Source organism: Lepidochelys olivacea (assembly GCF_965140295.1).
Source record: "Lepidochelys olivacea isolate rLepOli2 genome assembly, chromosome: 14".
In the NCBI taxonomy this organism is placed as follows: Eukaryota; Metazoa; Chordata; order Testudines; family Cheloniidae; genus Lepidochelys; species Lepidochelys olivacea.
This window is the reverse complement of record NC_140424.1, coordinates 41,377,023-41,398,500: the sequence shown is the minus strand read 5'-3', so window position 1 is coordinate 41,398,500 and position 21,478 is coordinate 41,377,023. Positions and strand designations below refer to the sequence as shown.

General features: G+C 48.8%; 1 protein-coding gene across 1 annotated transcript; it reads left to right on the top strand.

Annotated features, from left to right (window-relative positions):
• Positions 1-1,608: 1,608 nt before the first annotated feature.
• LOC311530870 (zinc finger protein RFP-like) lies at positions 1,609-9,402 on the top strand (the record flags this gene model as incomplete). The annotated part of the gene is made up of 7 exons (XM_084647852.1): positions 1,609-2,031; positions 3,079-3,174; positions 3,962-4,192; positions 4,604-4,626; positions 4,935-5,050; positions 6,260-6,292; positions 7,275-9,402. 7 exons carry the CDS (start codon positions 1,609-1,611, stop codon positions 7,790-7,792), a joined length of 1,440 nt encoding a protein of 479 aa, XP_084503978.1. The 3' UTR covers positions 7,793-9,402.
• Between the last annotated feature and the right edge of the window lie 12,076 nt (positions 9,403-21,478).

Sequence of the window (21,478 nt, the reverse complement as noted above, 5' to 3'; positions counted from 1 at the left end):
AAGTCCAGCCAACCCCATCACTGATTTGAGGATCACGATAACCCATCTGGTGACCCCCCTCGCCATCTACGGCATCAGCTTGAGTGGGAATGAGGGAGACACTCCCTGTCCTCTGGCTACCGTTCAACCTGAGCGCCCGGATTTCCTGTGCTTGGAACGTTTGTTGGGGTGACGGGATCCCGGCATCTCCCATGGATTCTCTGCACTTTTCTACCAACTCTGAAACTTGGCACTAGTGCGGGAGGGACCAGGGGACGCAGTTTGCTGGGCTGGGCGTTCTATCTGATTTCTTACTTTGAAATAATAAAGTAGAATTTAGTTTCTCAAACTCCCAGAGCCCCTTGTCTTGAATAACTGAATAAAAAAGGCCTTGAAAGCCACCTGGGAAATCTCATTGAGGGGGGATTTCCCCTGTCTTGAGGACTGCAGATTCCCCAGCTGCCAGCTCTGTGGGGTTGCAGATCTTTCTGTGAGTCTGTGTGGGGGAAAATCCTCGTCTACAGGGGTAATCTGCCCCGACTGTCATTTCATTACGTGACATTGCTCCAACCCCTCCACCTTTCCCTCCAGGGTGGGTTGGAGGCAGAACGTGGCAGGAGTGTGGAGATCCAAGATTCCTATTGAAAATCCGGGTTTAGTATATGGGGAAGGGCAGAGGTGCCGACTACCTGAGTTTCCGAGGTGGGGAGGGGGCTCGATTCCCGCTTCGCCCCAGGCCCTGCCCCCACTCCACCCCTTCCTCCAAGCCCCTCCCCTGCCTCTTCCTGCCCCCTCCACCCCAGCCCCTCCTGCATGCCCCTGAACAGCTGATCACCAGCAGGCCGGAAGCGCTTGGGGGCAGAGAGGGGAGCTGATTGGCAGGGCTGCTGTGGGGTGCTGAGCACCCACTTTTTTTCCCCCCCACATGCTCCAGGCCTGGAGCACCCACGGAGTCAGTGCCTATGGGGAAGGGGCACTACACCTCCACCTGAAGCCTATGATGCTCTGAGAGGCTCTGGAGACATGTGAGCTGTGAGACATGGGCTCTGTTCCAGGGGAACGCCAGGGAACCTGTAACCTGAGCCCCACCACCCAGGGCTGAAGCCCTCGGGCTTTGGCTTCGGCCCTGGGCAGTGGGGCTCAGGCTTCCACCCCGGATCCCAGCAAGTCTCAGCCAGCCCTGGTGACCCCCTATCAAAGGGGGCCGCGACCCACTTTGGGGTCCTGACCCACCGTTCTGAGAACTGCTGCCTTAGTTAAAACAGCAGCAAAGACACTTAACTGGGGTGAACCGCTCAAATTCAACCCCTGGCTCCCCTACAGGCTTTCACGCCAGCTGCTGAGCAGAGTTAAAAGCTGAGTTGCCTTCTCTTCACTGCTATTTTAACCCAAACTAAGAACACCTTTTGGGGTTTTCTGCCAGGAAAGTAGCTTGCCAAAGGACCTCGCTTTCTCCTGAGGGCAAGGAAAGGCAGCAAGACAAAGCAGTTTTGTTGGGAGCACCCTCGCCTCCCCCACAAAAACTTGAGCAATATGTTACAGGCATGGCAACGCCCTTTCATTAACAAAGCGCTCAGTCCTTTTCTGGGAAGAAGGAAATGAAACAAATTCTCTCTGGCACTCGGAGTCATGGCTGCTGCCGATCCAGCAAAAGCTCTTGAGGATGAAGCTTCTTGTCCCATCTGCCTGGAGTATTTTAATGATCCGGTGACGCTAGACTGCGGGCACAATTTCTGCCAAGCCTGCATCACCCAGTGCTGGGGGAGATCAGATACAGACTACTTCTGCCCCTGCTGCATGGAGATCTTTCCCCAGGGGAACTTCCGAGCCAACAGGCAGCTGGGGACCCTCATAGACCTAATCATCCGACAGCTGAAGGATGAGCAACAACAGGCCAAGCTGGGAGGAGAGAGGGTGTGCTGGAAACACCAGGAGGCTCTGAGACTGTTCTGCGAGGAGGATCAAACCCCCATCTGCCTGGTGTGTGACAGATCCAGGGAACACAGAGCTCACACTATAGTTCCCATTCAAGAGGCTGCCCAGGAGTACAAGGTGAGATGAAATCTGTCTAGTGTGGATCACTCGATGATGACCTGTTCTGCTCATTCCTTCTGGGGCACCTGGCATTGGCCACTGTCAGAAGACAGGACACTGGGCTAGATGGACCTTTGGTCTGACCCAGTTTGGCCGTTCTTTTGTGACCGATTATAGCTGTTTGTGGCGGTGGTGTAGCCGTGTTGGTCCTAGGATAATAGAGAGCCGAAGGCATGAGGTGATCTCTTTCATTGGACCAACTCTTGCTGGCGAGAGACAAGCTTCCAAGAGTACGCAGACCTCTTCTTCAGAAGCTTGAACGCTTGTCTCTCTTGCCAACAGTGGTTCTCAACCAGGGGTACGCAGAGGTCTTCCAGGGGGAACAGCAACTCATCTAGATATTTGCCTAGTTTTACAACAGGCTCCAGAAAAAGCACTAGCGAAGTCAGGACAAACTAAAATTTCAGACAGACAGTGACTTGTTTATAGTGCTCTGTAGACGATACACTGAAATGTAAGGACAATATTTATATTCCAATGGATTTATTTTATCGTTATAGGGGAACAAGGAGAAAGTCAGCCCTTTTTCAGGACTAGTGGCTCTGACACTTTTGTATTTTCATGTCTGATTTTGTGAGCAGGTTGTTTTTAAGTGAGGTGAAACTTGGGGGTCCACCAGACAAATCAGCCTCCTGAAAGGGGTACGGTAGTCTGGACAGGTTGAGAGACACTACAACAAAAGATATTACCTCACCCACCTTGTCTCTCAGATTATAGCTGGGAAGTTAACAGATGTCTGCTGTAAGGAGGAATGGGGTGTGTGTGTGTCACTTTGGTTCCCTGTGTTGTGGAATTCAGAACTAGGATGGAGTGACAGGATGGTCAGAACCCAAGTGTTTGTTACTGGAAATGAGAACATCCCCAAAGGGCAACTGAAGTTTCATCCCACAAACCAGACCACAGAGCTACTGGTCTGGGTCATGTTTTCCAGTTGTTCTCACTAAGTGTCTTTAAACAGGGAGGAGGGGAGGAGCCCCACAAACTTCTGTTCTCCAATTCTTTCAGGAGCAAATCTGGAGGCGGCTGGATGTTTTGGAGAAGGGGAAAGAAGAGATTCTAGCTCTCATAGCGTGTGAGGAAGAGCAAAGCCAGGAACTGCTGGTAACTGCCGCTGGTATCCTGTAGCCAGGAAATTCACACAGGGAAGTTCCCATGTGAGAAGATGAAGGATGATTCAGTGGTTAGGATGCTAAGCCTGGAATACAGTAGAGCTGGGTTCATTGACCTGCTCTGCCCCAACTCCCTGGGTGGTTTTGGACAAGTTATTGAGTAGCTCTGTGCCTGTTTACAAATCTATAGCCTGGGGAGAATAGAACTTCCCTGTTCTGGGAGGGGAGTGGCATCTAGTGGGTAGAGCAGGGGAGGTCTGGGAGTTAGGACTCCTGGGTTCATTTTTAGCTGCAGAGGGGAACAGTGTTTTGTGGCTAGAAAGCATGCGAGCTGGGAGTCAGGACTCCTGGGTTCCATCCTTACAGGAGTACTGTGAACATAAATACAACAAAGACTGTGTGTTCTTCAAATACTACAGTGATGGCAACCGGATAAGTAAATTGTGACATTGAAGCACTAAGGATGGGTTGCCTATAGATATTAAATATTTCCTCTTTGTAAAGCAAAGATCATCTTTTGCTTTAAAGGAACTGAGACTGATCCAGGAAATGGAGAACGAGGGGAAAGGGTTTTCTTGAAATATCTGAATCACATTCATTAAACAGTGACTGGTTATCTCAGTTTTCAGAGGCCCAGTTTGAGACAAAGAGGAACATAAATTCCATTTTTCTTCCTCGAAAGTTACTTTTACAATTACCCTGAAGAACACTTCAGACACTGGACAGTTTGCATGACTCTCTCTCTCTCTATGTTCCCGGTCTTTCTGTGTCCATCACAGAGACAAATAGAAATTGACAGGGAGACGATGGAGTATCGGTTTGAGCAACTGCAGACATTCCTGCAAGAACAAGAGCGCCTCTTGCTGACCTGGCTGGATGAACTGGAGAAAGAGGTCACCGCCAGAAAGGATGAAAACGTCCGCCGACTCACTGAGGAGGTTTCCCGTCTCAACACCCTGATCGGGCAGATGGAGGAGAAGTGCGAGCAGCCCGCGAGTGAATTCATGCAGGTGAGACTGTGCGAGAGACACCCCAGGCTCCGGTGCAAGGAATGGAGGGCTCCCGAAGCCACCGTGGCAGGGCCCCGGGCATCACTGATCCCAAAAGCACTCTGCATCTGCACAGCCCAAAAGGGAAATGATTTGGTTCTTTGAGGGCAGAAAAATCTTCCTTTGTCCTGAAATGGAGGGGAAAAAAATTCCCCCCAAGGCCAAACCCCAAACTCTGGTCTCCACCAGAGAGCCCCTGATGGGAACTGAGAGATGAAGTCCTGCAGGGAGCTGCCTTCAGGGAGTATGGATCCAGAATGCAGAGACTGGGCATCAGACTGATTGTGATGCAAAGCAAGTCCCCTCCAGAGCGGGGTCGTGGGTACCCAGCATATGGCACTGAGCTCCTGTTTCTCTCTCTCTCCCCTCTAGGATGTCAGAAGCACTTTGAGCAGGTAGGCCGCTCCTTCTCACTCTCCCTCGTGCTTCCCGATGCTGGGAAGGGGCTCAGGCACCAGGAGAGGGAAATGTGTCCTCAGGGCCCAGCAGAGAGAGCGTGGGACGGTCTCCCCGTGCAGCTACTAACCTTCCCTCCATCCCCAACGTCCTGGGGCTGCTGCCATTTCCCCAGAGTCCAGACCGGCCCAGACCTTAGGGTCAGGTGACTCTGAGAACTCAGCTCCAGTCCCATCCGTTCTCCCTGGTGCCGACACTGGGCCATCAGCTGGGAACACCGTGTGTGTGTGTCTGTCTGTCTCTCTAGATGTGAGATGGGGACGTTCCAGCCTCCAGCACCTGCTTCTCCTGAACTGAAATGGAGACTCTGGTTGTTTTCTCAAAATTTCGCTTTCCTCCAGGATGCGCTGAGGAAGCTGAAAGGTAACAGAGAGATCGAAAAGTTCAGGAGGTGTGAGAGCGTTTACACAGGGGCTGATCTAATTCGGATTTCACTGACAGCTGGTTTCACAGCATCCTAATTCTAGTGACTCCGGTGGGGTTAGTCTTGATTAACACCCGTGGGGGAAATCAGCCCCAGGGTCACTTTCTTGCTGGGTGAGAATGAAAGAGCTAAACCACCCTAAATGAGTGTAGCCTTTTATTTTACTTACAGTGAATTTAGTAACGTGGGATTACACCGCCGTAGGTTAGGCTCTGGTGGCTACAGTGTTAAGCTTAACAGAGTGAAAGTCACCTCTGCTACTTGCTCCAGATTTAGAGTCTCTAGGAACACGTAATGACCCAGGGCAGTGACCACACAGACATTCACAAGTACAAGGTCTAGTCTGTTTTACAAGTTTTATTAAAGTTACCATTAAAGTTATGAGTACCCAGGCATATAGAAATTCCATACAGACCTATGCACAAGTTACAAACATAGTTATACTCACATCCTCCTCGATAGTGTTAGGGTCTGATGGGTCTCTCATGGACTGATCGTCAGTGGAGCGATGGCTCCTGCTGGAGTTTCCCAGAGGGAGCTCAATTTTCCTAATGTAGGCAACCCCCTTTTATAATGTGATTCTTTCTTTACCTCATTAGCATTTCTGCACATCATGCACTCTGCGGTTAGAAAAATGTGACCACCAAGTATCTTGTAAGCAAAAAATTACTTTTACTGTTAATTTTTTGCAATATCACTCGTCTTTTCCCGTAACCTTAGGGAATCGGGTTATTCTTTGGTCACTTACTTATATCAGCATTCCTTAACTCTATGGCCTAGTATGGTTAAGCTAAAGTCTGAGAGGCCTGAGCTGGTAGGCCTTGTGTTTCAGCCCTACTTACTTAGATAAAACAGAATTATCCCTTCTAACTACTAATCAATCTATCTTATACGTCCATAATCCTACAATTTAACTCTAATATACAATGATTATATATAACATGTTAGTTATACCATCACACAATAAATGAACAATAAACTAAAATCACTGGCTACATGCTGTTTCTTAACTAGCCATATAAAATTCTAAGTCACTAGAAAGATCTGACTGTGGGTTTTCTGACCAGCCCCTCATTCCCCTCTTGTGACTAAGTCCATGATAGTCATTGACAAAATCTGATTTCCTCTCCATGCTCTTCTTCCTTTAGTGAATCTGTTGCCTGAACCGAAACTGGAAAGAGGTAAATTTCTAAGGGGTCGTTGGGAGACTGGCATTATTGATGGGACTGTTTTCCTGATGTGAGGAGAACACGTTTGGTTTGGGACAACAGAAGCAGCAGGAATCAAATTAATTGCTGGAGTCAGGGCTACAAAAAGGACCTCACACTGCCAGAGCCTCTAGAAAGTTCTGTCATTGGAGATTTTTAAGAGCAGGTTGGATAGACACCTGTCAGGGATGGTCTAGATAATGCTTGGTCCTGCCTTGAGTGCAGGGGACTGGAGTAGAAGACCTGTTGAGGTCCTTTCCAGTCCCACTATTCTGTGATTCTATGCAATGCCCACTGCAGGGAGTTATTACTAGGTACTATGGTATTGTCAACGCCTGTGATTTTAATCTCAAGTCTCATGATGTCAGTGTTTGGTTTTTTTTTTGTTTTGTTTTTTTTTAAAGACCCAGCTCTTGGACTCAAGTGATTATGGGAAAATCTCACTTTCATTTACTATTTTTAAAAAAACATCTAGCCCTTGTGGCTGCAGAGAACACCCTCCTCCCCAAAAATATGACCACTGGATATCTTAAAGGCTCAGAAAGAAGGAGAAAGATAGCAAAAACCCAATGATTATTTTAAAAGAAAATCCATTTGATTGGGGTTGGGCTGATTCATAATGTCTACATGCTTGGGTTTGGTGATGCTTCCAGACAGGCAGGGCCCACCTTACGACTGACTCAGTCACTGTTTAACAATCAGATCGGATGGGTGACTAAATTTTATCTGTGATTTGAAGGACAGAAGTTGATCAGAGCAGAAAATGCATGAGGGGGGAATTAAAAATAGGCTTGGAGAGGGGCTGTAACAAATTACTGCAAGTAGCCACAAGATGGCAGCAGAACCTAAGGGATGAGCCACAGGCCCTTGCTGTGCTGTATGTTAAAGCAAACCTTGCCCCAGGGCTGAGCTCTGCCTCTAACACGGATTTTTTTCATCCTCTCTCTCTGTGCAGCTGAAGTGACACTGGATCCAGACACGGCAAATCCCTGGCTCGCCATGTCCGCAGATGGCAAAAGCGTGCACTGGGGAGTCGCCCGGCAGGATCTGCCCGACCATCCCGAGAGATTTGATCCTGCTCCCTGCGTGCTGGCCTCTAAGGGCTTTGACTCTGGGAGGCATTTCTGGGAGGTGGAAGTTGGAGAAGGGGCAGTCTGGGTTGTGGGAGTAGCCCTGGAGTCTGTTAAGAGGAAAGGAGTGAGCAGGTTTACACCGGAGCAGAGGATCTGGGCTGTGCGGAAATACTGGGAACGGCATTGGGCACTCACCTACCCTGAAACTCCTTTGTATTTACATGGGGTCCCTAGGAGGATCCGGATTTATGTGGACTATGAAGGGGGGTTGGTGGCGTTTTATGATGCTGGCAACGAGGCCCCGATCTTCACTTTCCAACCAGCCCCTTTTGTTGGGGAGAAAATCTGCCCTTTCTTTGAGCTGCTGAGTACAGGCTCCCAGATCAAACTGTGCCCCTGAGACACAGGATAAACCATCCTTGATTGGCCTTGGTCCTACATATGTTAGTAATAGTGCTTTTCCATAGAAGCAACAAGGAGTAAGGTGGCACCTTAAAGACTAACAGATTTATTTGGACATAAGCTTTCGTGGGCTAGAACCCACTTCATCAGATACATGGAGTGAAAATTACAGATGCAGGCATTATTATACTGACACGTGAAGAGAAGGGAGTTACCTCACAAGTGGAGAACCAGTGTTGACAGGGCCAATTCGATCAGGGTTCAATTCAATTCCATAGAAGCAATCATTGTGGTTGCCTCAGGGATGGTTTTGTTGCCAGCGGGGGAGAAGATGGTCCTCAGAATGATAAATAAGAAGCTGGTGAAGTAAACAATCAGTTAGGATGTGCTCGGCACTATGAGAGAAGTTTGGAGGAGCCCTGGCATGCAGATCACAGGGGGAGATTTAAAGATGAATATCTACATGTTCACAGTATGTTAGCACCTAGAGGTCCCAACTAAAATCAGGGCCCCATTGTGCCGGGCGCTCCACAGACACACAGCGGGAGACAGCCCCTGCCCCAGCTGAGATCAGGGATCCATTGTACAGAGTATGAAACAGTCTATGCCAGTAGTTTTCAAACTTTTGTACTGGTGACCCGTTTCACACAGCAAGCCTCTGAGTCCGACCCCCCCCCCCTTATAAATTAAAAACACTTTTTAATATATTTAACACCATTATAAATGCCTGAGGCAAAGCAGGGTTTGGGGTGGAGGCTGACAGCTTGTGACCCCCTCCATGTAATAACTTCACGACCCCCTGAGGGGTGCCAACCCCCAGCTTGAGAACCCCTGGTCTATGCCCTGAAGAGTCTGCAATCAACAACATAAAGAGTGGGGGAAAGGCCATTTGTTAGGTGGGGCACCATCTTCTATCTTAGATACTTATCTGGACCCCCCATTATCTCATTGCAATGGAGCTACACTGATTTACACCAGTTGGGGACCTGCCCTTTAACTTCTATCTGTGGTACTTATGGGGACCCCCTTACAATACTACCTGAGCACGTCACAACATTTAATGCACTTATCCTCAGAGAACCCGTCCTTTAGAGAAGTGAAAATATCCCCATTTTACTGAGGTGGAACTGAGGCAGAGCTATATTTGACTACGCAGGGACATCGACTGGCAGGACTACACCAGCGTGGATGCTTTATTCCTGAATAAAAGTGATTTTATTTTGCTTCCCCAAACAATTACACCTCTGCGGTCCTGTCAGTCCATTTCACCACCCTGACAAGCCTGGAGTCGCTTGCCCAAGGTCAGACACATAGTCTATGAGAGAGCAGAGAACTGATCCCAGGTCTCCCTAGACTAATGCCCTGACCATCGGTGCACCCCATCTCTCCGAGCACTTAAGTGACTTTTCATACATAGAGGGAAACCTGGAGCAGGGCTAAGCCCTGAACCCAGATGCACTGCCTTGACTACAGAACCGTCCTCTCTCTTGCTATATTTTTTCCCCTTCCTATCACTAAGCTTCCCTTTTGCATTCTACTCTTAAATTTACATCTTGCTAAATGGAAGCAGAGGAAGGCATTTCTCTACGAATTTATTACCTAATAAACATTGCATTGGCATAGAATTTTTGAATGTTTGGTGGCTATTTATTTGGGAGGAGAGGAAGAGCAAAGCATCATTTGGTCTTATATAAATAAAGGTTCAGACGGGAGAACACAGTACAGGAGTAACTGCACCAGTCCAGGTGGGAGGGCGTACTGCACTCTGTAGCAAAGCGGCTCAGACCCATAACCCTCCAGCAACCCCTGCTTCCTAAGACCCTCACCTTTGCTGATAAGGATTCACAGATGGTGCGTTAGGGACCTCATCCCCCCTCCCCCGCTAGCCTGATCTAAGATCTCATTCAGCTCCATCTTCTGCTCACATAAGCACAAAGCACAGAAACCCCCCCGTTAGAGGAGCATGGGTAGAACTTCAGCATTGCCCCTGCTTTCCCCTTTCTAGACATAAGGCACACCTACTGAGAGCAGCAATCCTTCATCCTCACATAATCACAGATGGGCAGAGCCGAGCCCTTTTATACTCCTCTGGGCTGAAACCCGCCCCTTCTATTGTGATAAGTGAAATAATAGAATTAATAGGATGCACAAGAATCCCTTTTGTCCTGTGGAAATAGGGGATTTTGATTCCCATCTTTGGACCAGAAAGGCTGGGTGTATTTCTTGGGTTTCTGTCAAAGTGAGTTGAATTGACACAAAATTAAATGGATTTCTTTGCTCTGCACGCTGATCCTATTTCAAGGACTTCTCAAAAGCAAGCATGGGAAGGCTTTTCTTTTTAATTCAATGTTAAAACAAATTGTCCTCATCTGTGGGGCAGAGACGTGCCTGCTGAGTTTATCATTTATAGAGTCAGCCACGAGCCTGAGAGAGTAGTGTGTCCTATAGCACGTACGCTCACATCACCATCTACTATTCTTAAACAGGACATTAGTAGACTGCTCAATACAAAGAATAGCACAGTTAACTGCTTGTAAAAAGCCAAATGTAGAAAATTTCAGTCCCTCATTTCTTCAGCTTCTTCCATCCTCACCTCTGTTGGGGACACTGGGGCATAGCCACTAGGTAACTCGAGGGGATGGAAGACCACGAGTGTCAATGAAGCCCCCTCGCACTAGGCCCAAGTGTCCTTGCCCCCCCCCTTGCCTGGAGGCACTCGCAGCAGTTATGCTGAGAATCTGCAACAATATGTTGCAGAGTCAGACTGCCTGAAACTAAGCAAGGGCAAACAGGGCAGATATGGAAGAACAATGCTGAATAAAGCAGCTTTATGTACGGTTTAAAAAATGATACCGAGAACAAGGGAACTAGCTGGGCTGGCTATATGGATACTTAGGGCAGCTTGCTATTGGATAAGTATGCTGAAGAAAGGATGTATAAAAGCCTGTGTAACTTCCTGCTCTGTGTACAGGATTTGAGATTCTATTCTCCCTGTATCTTTTTGCAGCTGCAAATAAACTTTTCTGCTTCTCCACCCCATTGTGATTATTGGGTGTAGCACACCAGGTAGCGAACCAACCCCAGCTGTTGTGTAGCCTCTCGGCACTGGGTGCCAGCAACACCTCCAAGGGGATAAACAAACAAACTTACATAGCCCCCCCAAAAAACCTTTACAAGAAAATACAAAATTTAAGGGAATAGTATTTGTTTTATGAAATTTTCATTCAAATTGTTCCTACTTTTAAAGCCATTAATTATCATCATATCTTTCTGTACAAGTTTGTAGAGCAATTTTTCAGAGGAAAGACAGATAGCTCTTAAAGTGGCCTTTAAGTCTGATTACTTAAAAAAGTAATTAATCTCTAATCTACAGAAACAAGAAACTTTACTTAAATCTGGTATATTTAGTAACAACCTTGGTACCTTCAGACACAGCATGTTTTGCCTGGTCAGGCAGTGATAAGGTCAGAACTATCTGAATCTCCCTGGAGCAAATAGTTAAAAAGCTTGTTGCACAGAGCCCAACACAACATTGCTACAACTACGCATTCGAATAGGTTAATCACAGAAAAATTCCTGAAGTCCACAGTTCCAAAAGAAATACTAGCATTAGGGCAATCCTACTTCAAGACCCCATACATGTAAATAAGCTTAAGATTCTTTCCTACTCCTCCTTTGCTTTTTGTCATCTTTTTTCCTCTAATCAGCAACAAACCCCCTCAAATTCTCCTTAGAAATCACCCATACCCCCACAACCCCTTTTTTAACTAAACATGAAAGGACTCACATGTCCTCCTTATAGTGCCTATATTCGGACCTGAGTGAGGACCTAGATAGCCTGCTCCTCCCCCTCCCCTCGGCTAGCACTGACCCCAATCTTGTTCAAGTCAACACAGAACAACCCCCCCCTTTGCTACGGCGATATGCAAATTAAGGATTCCAACATTCCACTTTTCATTGGCTCCCTTGGGAAACCAATCAACTAGCGGCAATGTTTGAAAGAAAACAGAAAACATGGAGAAGTGACTTTGCGCCCACTATTAATTAGAAGCTATTGCTTAGATTGTGAACTCCCAGGAGTAAGGCTGGTGTATTCCTACAGCGCCTAGCACAGTGGGGCTTCATTCCTGAGTGGGGTTTGTTTGATACCGCAATACAACTCAATATTTGTTAAAATAATCCTTCAATTTAATCCTTTATCCATTCATAAGGTGTCTATACTATAGACCAGGAGGACTTGTGGCACCTTAGAGACTAACCAATTTATTAGAGCATGAGCTTTCGTGAGCTACAGCTCACTTCCTCAGATCTAATAAATTGGTTAGTCTCTAAGGTGCCACAAGTCCTCCTTTTCTTTTTGCGAATACAGACTAACACGGCTGTTACTCTGAAACCTATACTATAGACCAGTGGCTCTCAACCTTTCCAGTCTATTGCCCCCCTTTCAGGAGTCTGGTTTATCTTGCGTACCCCCAAGTTTTCACTTCACTTCAAAACTACTGGCTTACAAAATCAGACATGAAAATACAAAAGTGTCAGAGCCACTAGTCCTGAAAAAGTGTTGACTTTCTCGTTTGTACCAATTATAAAATAAATCAGTCCGAATATAAATATTATACTTACATTTCAGTGTTTAGTCTATAAAGCAGGCTAAACAAGTCCTTGACTGTCTGAAATTTTAGTTTGTCCTGACTTCGCTAGCGCTTTTTATGTAGCCTGTTATAAAACTAGGCAAATACCTAGATGAGTTGCTGTACCCCCTGGAAGATCTGCATACCCCTGGTTGAGAACCACTGCTGTAGACCACTATGGGGGAGAAGGGGCATGGTGGTTGTGGACTATTTCACACAATGTCCCTTCTCCATTCCTGTTCAAATCAGAGTCCTTGTCATAATAAAGCAGGGTGGGGAAGAGAAGTGCGTGGCCCAGAAAAGGCCCTTTGAAGAAGGCCAAGAAGCGGAGCAGAAGCTTAAGAGCAAGAACAAAGCAACGAAGAAAAAAAGCCAGGAAGAAACCAAAGGACCTTGTAAAATCAGGAGCCACTTCTGTATTTCTTATGCAGTGGGAAGCATCTAGGGAAAGTCCTCAGAGTCATACTATTGATTCACCGTAAAGAAAGAATCGGAAGGCTCTTTTAAGAGCTAATCCACAACGTTCTCAAGATGAGCTTTAACAGAGATGTCCCCGGTTTTGTTTGATTTCATTGCACGTGTATCGAGCCAAAATCCCCTGTGTGAGATCTCAGCCCTGCGGTGAATGGGAAGAAGGAAGGCACGTAGGGGCTGTGAGAAATCGTGTTTTAGAAAACCTTGCGTTGTTTACCAGGACTAAAAACCTGTTTTGACACCAGCATTAGGGTAATCTTAAAAGTCCTCGGGCTTTGTCAGGCCGTCGGCTTTCCCAAACGGCGTATCATAAACTACATTGCTCATCGCTGCGAGCACTTCAATGAGCAGGGTTTTCTTTGCAACGCTAAATAAGTTTTCTTGATCACCAGGGGTTGTCACTTAAACTCTTCCTTATGACACACTGCACACAACAGTTCGCATACAGAATTTGCTCTTTTGATGAACCCTGGGGGATGGTTCTGAAAAGAACCGTTTTGATTTCCTTCCCCCCCGCCCCCGGCCTGAGCCCTCACTCCATAAGGAAAGTGCCTTTAATAATCTCCTCTAAAATTTGCTTCCTGCGGGTTGCCACCGTCCCCCTGATTTTGCCCGGGCTCCTGCTGACCCTCTTGGGCCGTGCAGCAGCCGGTTTCGTTTCCCCGCTGGGGTCATTTGGCCCTGGGGCAGCTGTTCCTGTCTTCGCCGAGCTCTGGCGCCTCTTGGCCGCGGCTGTTTCCCTCTTTTCTGCTTTCGGGGAGCCGCCTCCCCGCTGGAGCCTGAAAGAGCCCGAGGCGCCGCTGCCGCTGACCCGACGCAGAGCCCCGCGGCTCAGGAGATAACGGAGCACAGTCTTGATGCGGCCCTTGTTCTTCCGCACGTCGTATCCCTCGCCCTCCAGCGTCTTCTTTATGGCGGCCAGAGAGGCGCCTCTGGCGGCGGCGGGGACATCAGCCGCCCGGAGAATGACCTGGCTGAGAGTCGGTTTCTTCCTTCCTTTGCGCGGGGGATTCTCCCCAGCCGGACGGAAGGCTGCAAAAGCCGCGGGGAGAGGACGCGAACCGGGCATGTCCCTGCGAGTCAATCCCAGCTGCTGCCACCCAGACCCGCACGTCGGGCCGCCGCCCTAACACTGAGCCCAGCGGCCGCCGCTGAGGCCAGATAACGAGCAGAGCCCGACGCAGCCGAATCAATCCCCTGCTTTATTCCTGCCCCTGCGCCCTCTCCCCAGCCGGTGTTTCTTCTGCCCCACTCAAGTTGCCCGCAAAAAAGCGCCAGCCCCGATTTGCACAATCGTTTCATCCTCCCCGCTCCAGGACACTGAGCTAGTTCCCCCGCTGGCGTTGTCTGAAGTATTCATGAGTTGCTGTCTGGGATAAGTCACAAAACTGAGCTGTGGCCGCCCATTTGGCTCCTCTACTCAGGAGAGAATTCGTGCTTATCTAATTTTAATCCACATTCCCGCAGCTGCCACCTCTGGAATTCACTGGGACAGGCTGGGGGTGTGCGGGAGAATAAAAGAGCAAAGCAATTAGCCTGTTTCTCGGGCTTTGTTGTTGTCTAACTCGTTGTTAAAGAAATCTAAGAAACACACCCAAACACTTGCAAACACCTGGGGATTAACACTCCTTTCTTCCTATTGGACAAAAGAAAAACCTCGCTTCCGATTGGCTCTCATTCTTTACCAATCAGGGCAGGGGTCTTCACATTGTTTTCCTACAAGATTAGGATTGGAAGGGTCTGCTTCATATTGGCTTTGTTGGTTTTTTTATTGGTGGAAGAGGGTCTGGTTATATCAGGAGTTATTTTCGATGCTTACTTCAGAAGCTGATTTTCCTGTGTACTGTGTCTCCTCGTTTACAGTTTAATAACAACCCCATGAACTCGATCCTCACACGTCCCTTCTAAACTAGTTTGAAGGAAACAATTAGTGACAAATTGAGTTACTGGAGAGGTTTCTTTATGGCATTTGAAAGATGGTTATAATGGCTCCAGGAATCAAAGGGATGTAATTCCTGTTCTGGCCCAGCGTCCCCAGACTGTAAATACTTCAGAACATATTTTTAAAGGCAGGTCAGGTTTTTGAAAATAGGATTCTTCAGTAGTAAAGTGGAGTTTGATTTCCTTCTTCCAGGAGTAGTGTTAGGCCTGGTCCTGGATCCTGTTCCACTAAAGTTAATTAGAGCTTCGCCCTTTACTCACATGGGAGAAGGATCCAGCTCTTGAGTCCGCAGTTACAGAGTTAGGATTGCACTGGAAGGAGGTGGAAAAAAGTCTAGGGAATAGAGAAAAGAAAGGAGACCCCTATGCAACATCTGTCCCTACACGTTATTTAATGCTAATTTCTGGCCAATTTATAATAATTCTGCTTCAATAGACTTGGCGCCTTTTTCTAGGGTATATTTTCCCTTTAACGCTTATTTTTTCTCTCTAACGTAATGGGGGACACACACAAAAGATTTACAATATTCCTATCACTGATTCTGAGATCAGAATGAAATTTGTTCATTTTTTCTAATAGTTTGTTTTGAGAGGAGAGGAAAATGTTCGAAAGGGCTGGAACCGGAGCAATCTCCCTTGCCTGTTTCCTACCATGGATGTATTTGGAGGTGGTCGCTTAAAAAAAGGCTTGTTTTTCCTCCAACCAGAGTCTAGGACTCCGTGTCGTCCTATCAGTGCCTGCCTTTCCTTCTGAGCCAATCAGCGCTCACTCGTGCCTTTATAAAGATCCCCTAGCAGGCTTTTTTTTTTTTTTTCTTCACTGTGTGGAGAGAAAAAGTGAATAAAGAATCACTGTTGTGGGTTTTTTTCCCCTTTCTCTATGGTTAGAGCAAAGCAGATGGCTTCTAATCTGTCCCTGCGGAGAGCCCAGTGGAGTAAGCAAGCTGAGAAAAAGGGTTGCACAAGTGCCTATTCCTATGCACCAGCGAAGAGGAAGAAACCCCCCCATGATCATCCTCATACCGAAGTGCAATGGCAGAACCGAGGGTCTCCGAAATCTTCCGAGATGTTGCTTCCTAAACGGCCTTTTCAGCGCCTGAGCAAGGTGGTTTTTCAGAGCTCTGGGGGGAGCCGCCTGCGTGTCCAGTCTCCCACCTACCTGGCCTTGCAGGAGGCCACGGAAGCTTTTCTGGTGCAGTTGTGCGAGGACTGGAAGTTATGCGCTCTGCATGCGAAGAGAGTCACTGTCGCGTCCAGCGATGTACACCTCGTGCGATGCCTGCGCGGGGGAAGACCCTGAAGGCTGTTAATGCGGATCTGTGTGACTGCAGCACCCGGGCGCGAAGCGACTTCAGATTGGTTTAAAAAATTGGTCATTATGATCAAGTAGCTAACGGTTTCTGTTATGTAAAACTAAGGGGGTGTAACTTTCATTTTTTAAATGCGCGACAGTGTCCCATGTCTTATGTCCTTTTGTTTTGTTGAATGACTTTCGAAGTTTTTTTTTTTTTTTTGAATCACGGACAGTGAAAATTAAGCCGCTTTTCTTTATAGGGAGAGGGGGGGATTGATTAGTTTTCTAAAACACTGCCATAGAGAACGGCGTGAAGTCTTTCTACCTCCCCCGCCCACCTCTTTCCCTGTCTCTCCCTCGCCGTAATAATTTAATGCGGAGGTTAAAGGGGTTGGTTTGTGCTTCGAGTAAATATTTCACAGAATGAGCAAGTGTGTAGACGCACAATTCTGTAGCAAATATTCCTAAAACGGCGATGGACGTGCCCTTAATCCCTCCTGACACGTTTTAGGGGCGGTGCGCTAAATTCTCAATCAATTAGGTCCTCTGCTGCCGCAAGATTTGATCTGCCACATAGAAGAGTGGTGCGCTCCTGCAGGGCTTTCCTCGTGATTTCAGTACTGCTGCTGTAACATTGCAGCCCTGCGGGACCCTTCACAATGCTACACCCCACGTGCTGTTAGAGTGCAGTTTATCGGTGTTGTGATGCGAAAAAATCGTTTCAGCCTTGTGGTGCGGCTATCACGCCCCCCCTCCCCCGCCACTCTAAGAGGGTGATCATGTCTAAATGATAGCTTGCCTTTTCTGAAGCCCTTCAGCTGGAGTATCTCAAGATTGTAAGAGCTAATCAAGGGTTACAACAGCAAAGACCAAGTGCTGTTACGCCAGCTGTTAAATGCTGTTAAGGATTAAGCGAGAGAGGATAATGGATTTGCTCAGGGCTACCCTCAAACCGGAACGACAACCGTAAACACCCGACTCCCCTTCCCACAATGCTATTAATTTCCATCCCATAGAGCGGAAATTATAAAGTAAGATCCCTTCGCACCGGATTTGGCCACCCTGGAAGTCATTCCTCACTGGTTTGTGTCCCCTGGAGTCATTTCAATGTAAAGCGAAGTGACTGCAAAATCCTACCAAGGTGGTTTGAACTGACGCAAATAAATCATCCTCTCATGACTTTCCCTTTCGTGGGCGTGTAGTACTCCGAAACGGACACACGAGGGCACCCAGTCCTCATAAATGAGAAAACGCTCTGTGTAAATATTTAAATAAAAAGAAAAGGAGGACTTGTGGCCCCTTAGAGACTAACCAATTTATTTGAGCATGAGCTTTCGTGAGCTACAGCTCACTTCATCGGATGCATACCGTGGAAACTGCAGCAGACTTTATATACACACAGAGAATATGAAACAATACCTCCTCCCACCCCACTGTCCTGCTGGTAATAGCTTATCTAAAGTGATCATCAGGTTGGGCCATTTCCAGCACAAATCCAGGTTTTCTCACCCTCCACCCCCCCACACAAATTCACTCTCCTGCTGGTGATAGCCCATCCAAAGTGACCACTCTTTACACAATGTGCATGATAATCAAGTTGGGCCATTTTCTGCACAAATCCAGGTTCTCTCACCCCCTCACCCCCCTCCCAAAAACCACACACACAAACTCACTATCCTGCTGGTAATAGCTCATCCAAAGTGACCATTCTCCCTACAATGTGCATGATAATTAAGGTGGGCCATTTCCAGCACAAATCCAGGTTTTCTCACATCCCCCCCACCCCCATACACACACAAACTCAGTCTCCTGCTGGTAATAGCTCATCCAAACTGACCACTCTCCAAGTTTAAATCCAAGTTAAACCAGAACATGGGGGGGGGGGTAGGAAAAAACAAGGGGAAATAGGCTACTTTGCATAATGACTTAGCCACTCCCAGTCTCTATTTAAGCCTAAATTAATAGTATCCAATTTGCAAATGAATTCCAATTCAGCAGTTTCTCGCTGGAGTCTGGATTTGAAGTTTTTTTGTTTTAAGATAGCGACCTTCATGTCTGTGATTGCGTCACCAGAGAGATTGAAGTGTTCTCCGACTGGTTTATGAATGTTATAATTCTTGACATCTGATTTGTGTCCATTTATTCTTTTACGTACTCTGAAAGCTGTCAATATTTAAATAGTGATTCGGGAGTCGGATCCTGGGTCTCCCACCTCCACGGTGGGTGCTCAAACCACCAGGCTGCAGGGTCAGTTTCTCGCTTGCTTAAGAACTAAGTGTTTCTACCCCTGGAACAGCTTCAAGAGGAGAGATTGAGGGAGCCTCACACCAGACTATCCCATAGCTCAGTGGTTCGCGCCCTCCCCTAAGGGGTAGGCAGGTTCAAATTCTTTCTCCCCCCTATGGCAGAGGGGGGAATTGAGCCTATGTCTCCCACATCCTGGAGGAGTGGTTTTAAGCTCTGGGCTAAAGATTATAAAGTGGGTAGCAGTAGCAAAGGAGTTATGGTGGGGTGGGGTGTCGATCACTGACACTGCAAAGGAGTTATGGGGGGGTCAATCAGTGAGGCACTGCAAAGGAGTTATGGGGGAGGGGGGGTCAATGCCTGTCCTCTGCTGTTCCTGGCTTGTTTGGATCAACAGGAGAACAAACAGGATGGGGATAAATGAAATTAGCTCCAGGAAAAACCTCACCAGACACCTACTCGCTCCTAACCCGCAGCCCCCTGCTATCCCAGCCCTCAGCTTCCCGCTACTCCCCACAGCTCCGCCGCTGTCCCTCAAACCTGACCCGCAGCCCCCTGCTAGCCCCGTTCTCAGCTCCCTCTACATCCCGCAGCTCCTGACGCGTAGCAGCCCCCCGCTAGCCCACTTCTCAGCTCGCCCCCTTTCCCCCCCCCAGCTCTTCTGATCCCCCTCAATCCTGACCCACAGGCCCCCACTATCCCAGCCCTGGGCTTCTCACTGCCCCCCTCTCCACAGCTCTGCTGGTTCCCGCCGCTGTCCCTCCTCTGCCACACCAGATACCTAGGCTAAATCTTTTGGTGCAAGGCACTCAGGGTCTCGCTGTGCCTCACCCAACTCAGGTCAACTGTGATCAGCTTGTGACCAATGGGGAGCGGGGTGTGGGGGGGCAACTAGGAATAACAAAACCCCTGTTGGCAAGTGACTGTGAGAAGCAACTCAGGGGCTTGAGAGCAATTTCAGACACCCTCCCTCCTAGCTTCCACGAGGAATCAACACGGCCACGTGTGTCAATAATGATCATGACCCACCCGCATGTTCTCAGAACCAGGATCTTGCCCGGAGTGGCTCTTGCAAGCTAAGCGGGTCCGGGCAGAATTTCGAAAGGAGACACCAAGAAAGCTGCAGTTGCTACAGGGGGCGGGATAGGGGGCTTCTTTCCCCTGTCAGAGCTTACCCCAATGCCCCAGTGTGACGCCAGGGGGCGCTGTGCTGCAGTGATCAGGGTTGGGGGCTCGGTTGGGGGCGCGTGCCCCTGGCAGTCCCCTCCCAATGCCCCAGCACAATGCCATGCTGCACCAGGTGCTGACTTGCACTTTAGAGATAACCAACTCACCCGCCCCACTTTGCCATTAAAGGCGTCCTGGTGCTTTCTCTCCTAGATCGGGTCTGAACCGTGGGGTCTTGGCTAAATACCCCCTTGAATGATTCCATTCTGCCTCCCTCCTCTAAAATCCATGTGTGCCTTATTTGGACCCAGGATTCACCATTCACTTCCTGGTACCCAGCTGCCCCACCCCCAGAGGTGGCTGCAATTCAGTGTTCACAGCCTTACCGTTCTGGTAAAACACAGGCTGTTTACTGCACTGGGTCCCTGTTTCTGAAACCCTTCGCTGCAGCTCTGTATCCCCTCTGGCCAGCGCACAACCATGCCCCCCTGTTACTATACCTCGGGGCATCAGAAGAACATGAAGGAGGGTTGCTTCCAAAATGAATGAATAGTTCAACCAGCTTTAATTTATATCTAATATCTGCACCGGGATTTCATAAAATCAGAGGAATGTAGGGTAGAAGGGGCCTTGAGAAGTCATCAAGTCCAGCCCCTTGCGCTGAGGCAAGACCAAACAGACCTAGACCAGGAGAGTTAGTTTGTGTGTGTGGTTTTTGGAGGGAGGTGGGGGGGTGAGAAAACCTGGATTTGTGCTGGAAATGGCCCAACTTGATTATCATACACATTTTAAAGAGAGTGGTCACTTTGGATGGGCTATTACCAGCAGGAGAGTGAGTTTGGGTGGGGGGGGGGGTGAGAAAACCTGGACTTGTGCTGGATATGGCCCAACTTGATGATCACTTTAGATAAGCTATTACCAGCAGGACAGTGGGGTGGGGGGAGGTATTGTTTCATGGTCTCTGTGTATATAATGTCTTCTGCAGTTTCCACGGTATGCATCCGATGATGTAGCTCACGAAAGCTCATGCTCAAGTAAATTGGTTAGTCTCTAAGGTGCCACAAGTCCTCCTTTTCTTTTTGCGAATACAGACTAACACGGCTGCTCCTCTGAAACCTGAAACATAAGAGCGGCCATACTGGGTCAGACCAATGGTCTCTCTAGCCCAGTATCCTGTCTTCCGACAGTGGCCAAGGCCAGATGCTTCAGAGGGAATGAACAGAACAGGGCAATTATCGAGTGATCCATCCGATGTCGTCCACTCCCAGCTTCTGGCAGTCAGAGGCTAGGGCAGAGGTGGGCAGACTATGACCAGCAGGCCACATCCGGCCCGTGGGACCGTCCTGCCAGGCCCCTGAGCTCCTGGCCAGGGAGGCTAGCCTCTGCCCGGCGCCTCCCCTCTCCTGCTGTCCCCCCTCCCTCGCAGCCATGCTGCAGCGTGGGCAGCACAACTGGCTCTGTCTGGGCAACGGGGCTGCGAGCTCCTGCCGCTCTGAGCGGCATGGTAAGGGGGCCGCGGTGGCGCACATGGTGGCAAAGGAAGGTTGGGTAGGGGGTCCCGGGGGGCAGTCAGGGGACAGGAGGCGGTTGGATGGGGCGGACGTTCTGAGGAGGGGCGGTCAGGTGTCGGGGAGCAGGGGGCTGTTGGACAGGGGGTGGGAGTCCCAGGGGGCCTGTCAGAGGGCGGGGGTGTGGATAGGGGTCGGGGGGACAGGGAGCGGGGGGGTTGGATGGGGGTGGAGTCCCGGGGGTCAGTTAGAAGTGGGGGGTTCCAGGAGGGGGTGGTCAGGGGACAAGGAGGTTGGATGGGTCAGAGGTTCTGAGGGGGGCAGTCAGGGGGCAGGAAGTGGGAAGAGGTGGATAGGGGGCAGGGGCCAGGCTGTTTGGGGAGGCATACCCTTCCCTACCCGGCCTTCCATACAGTTTTGCACCC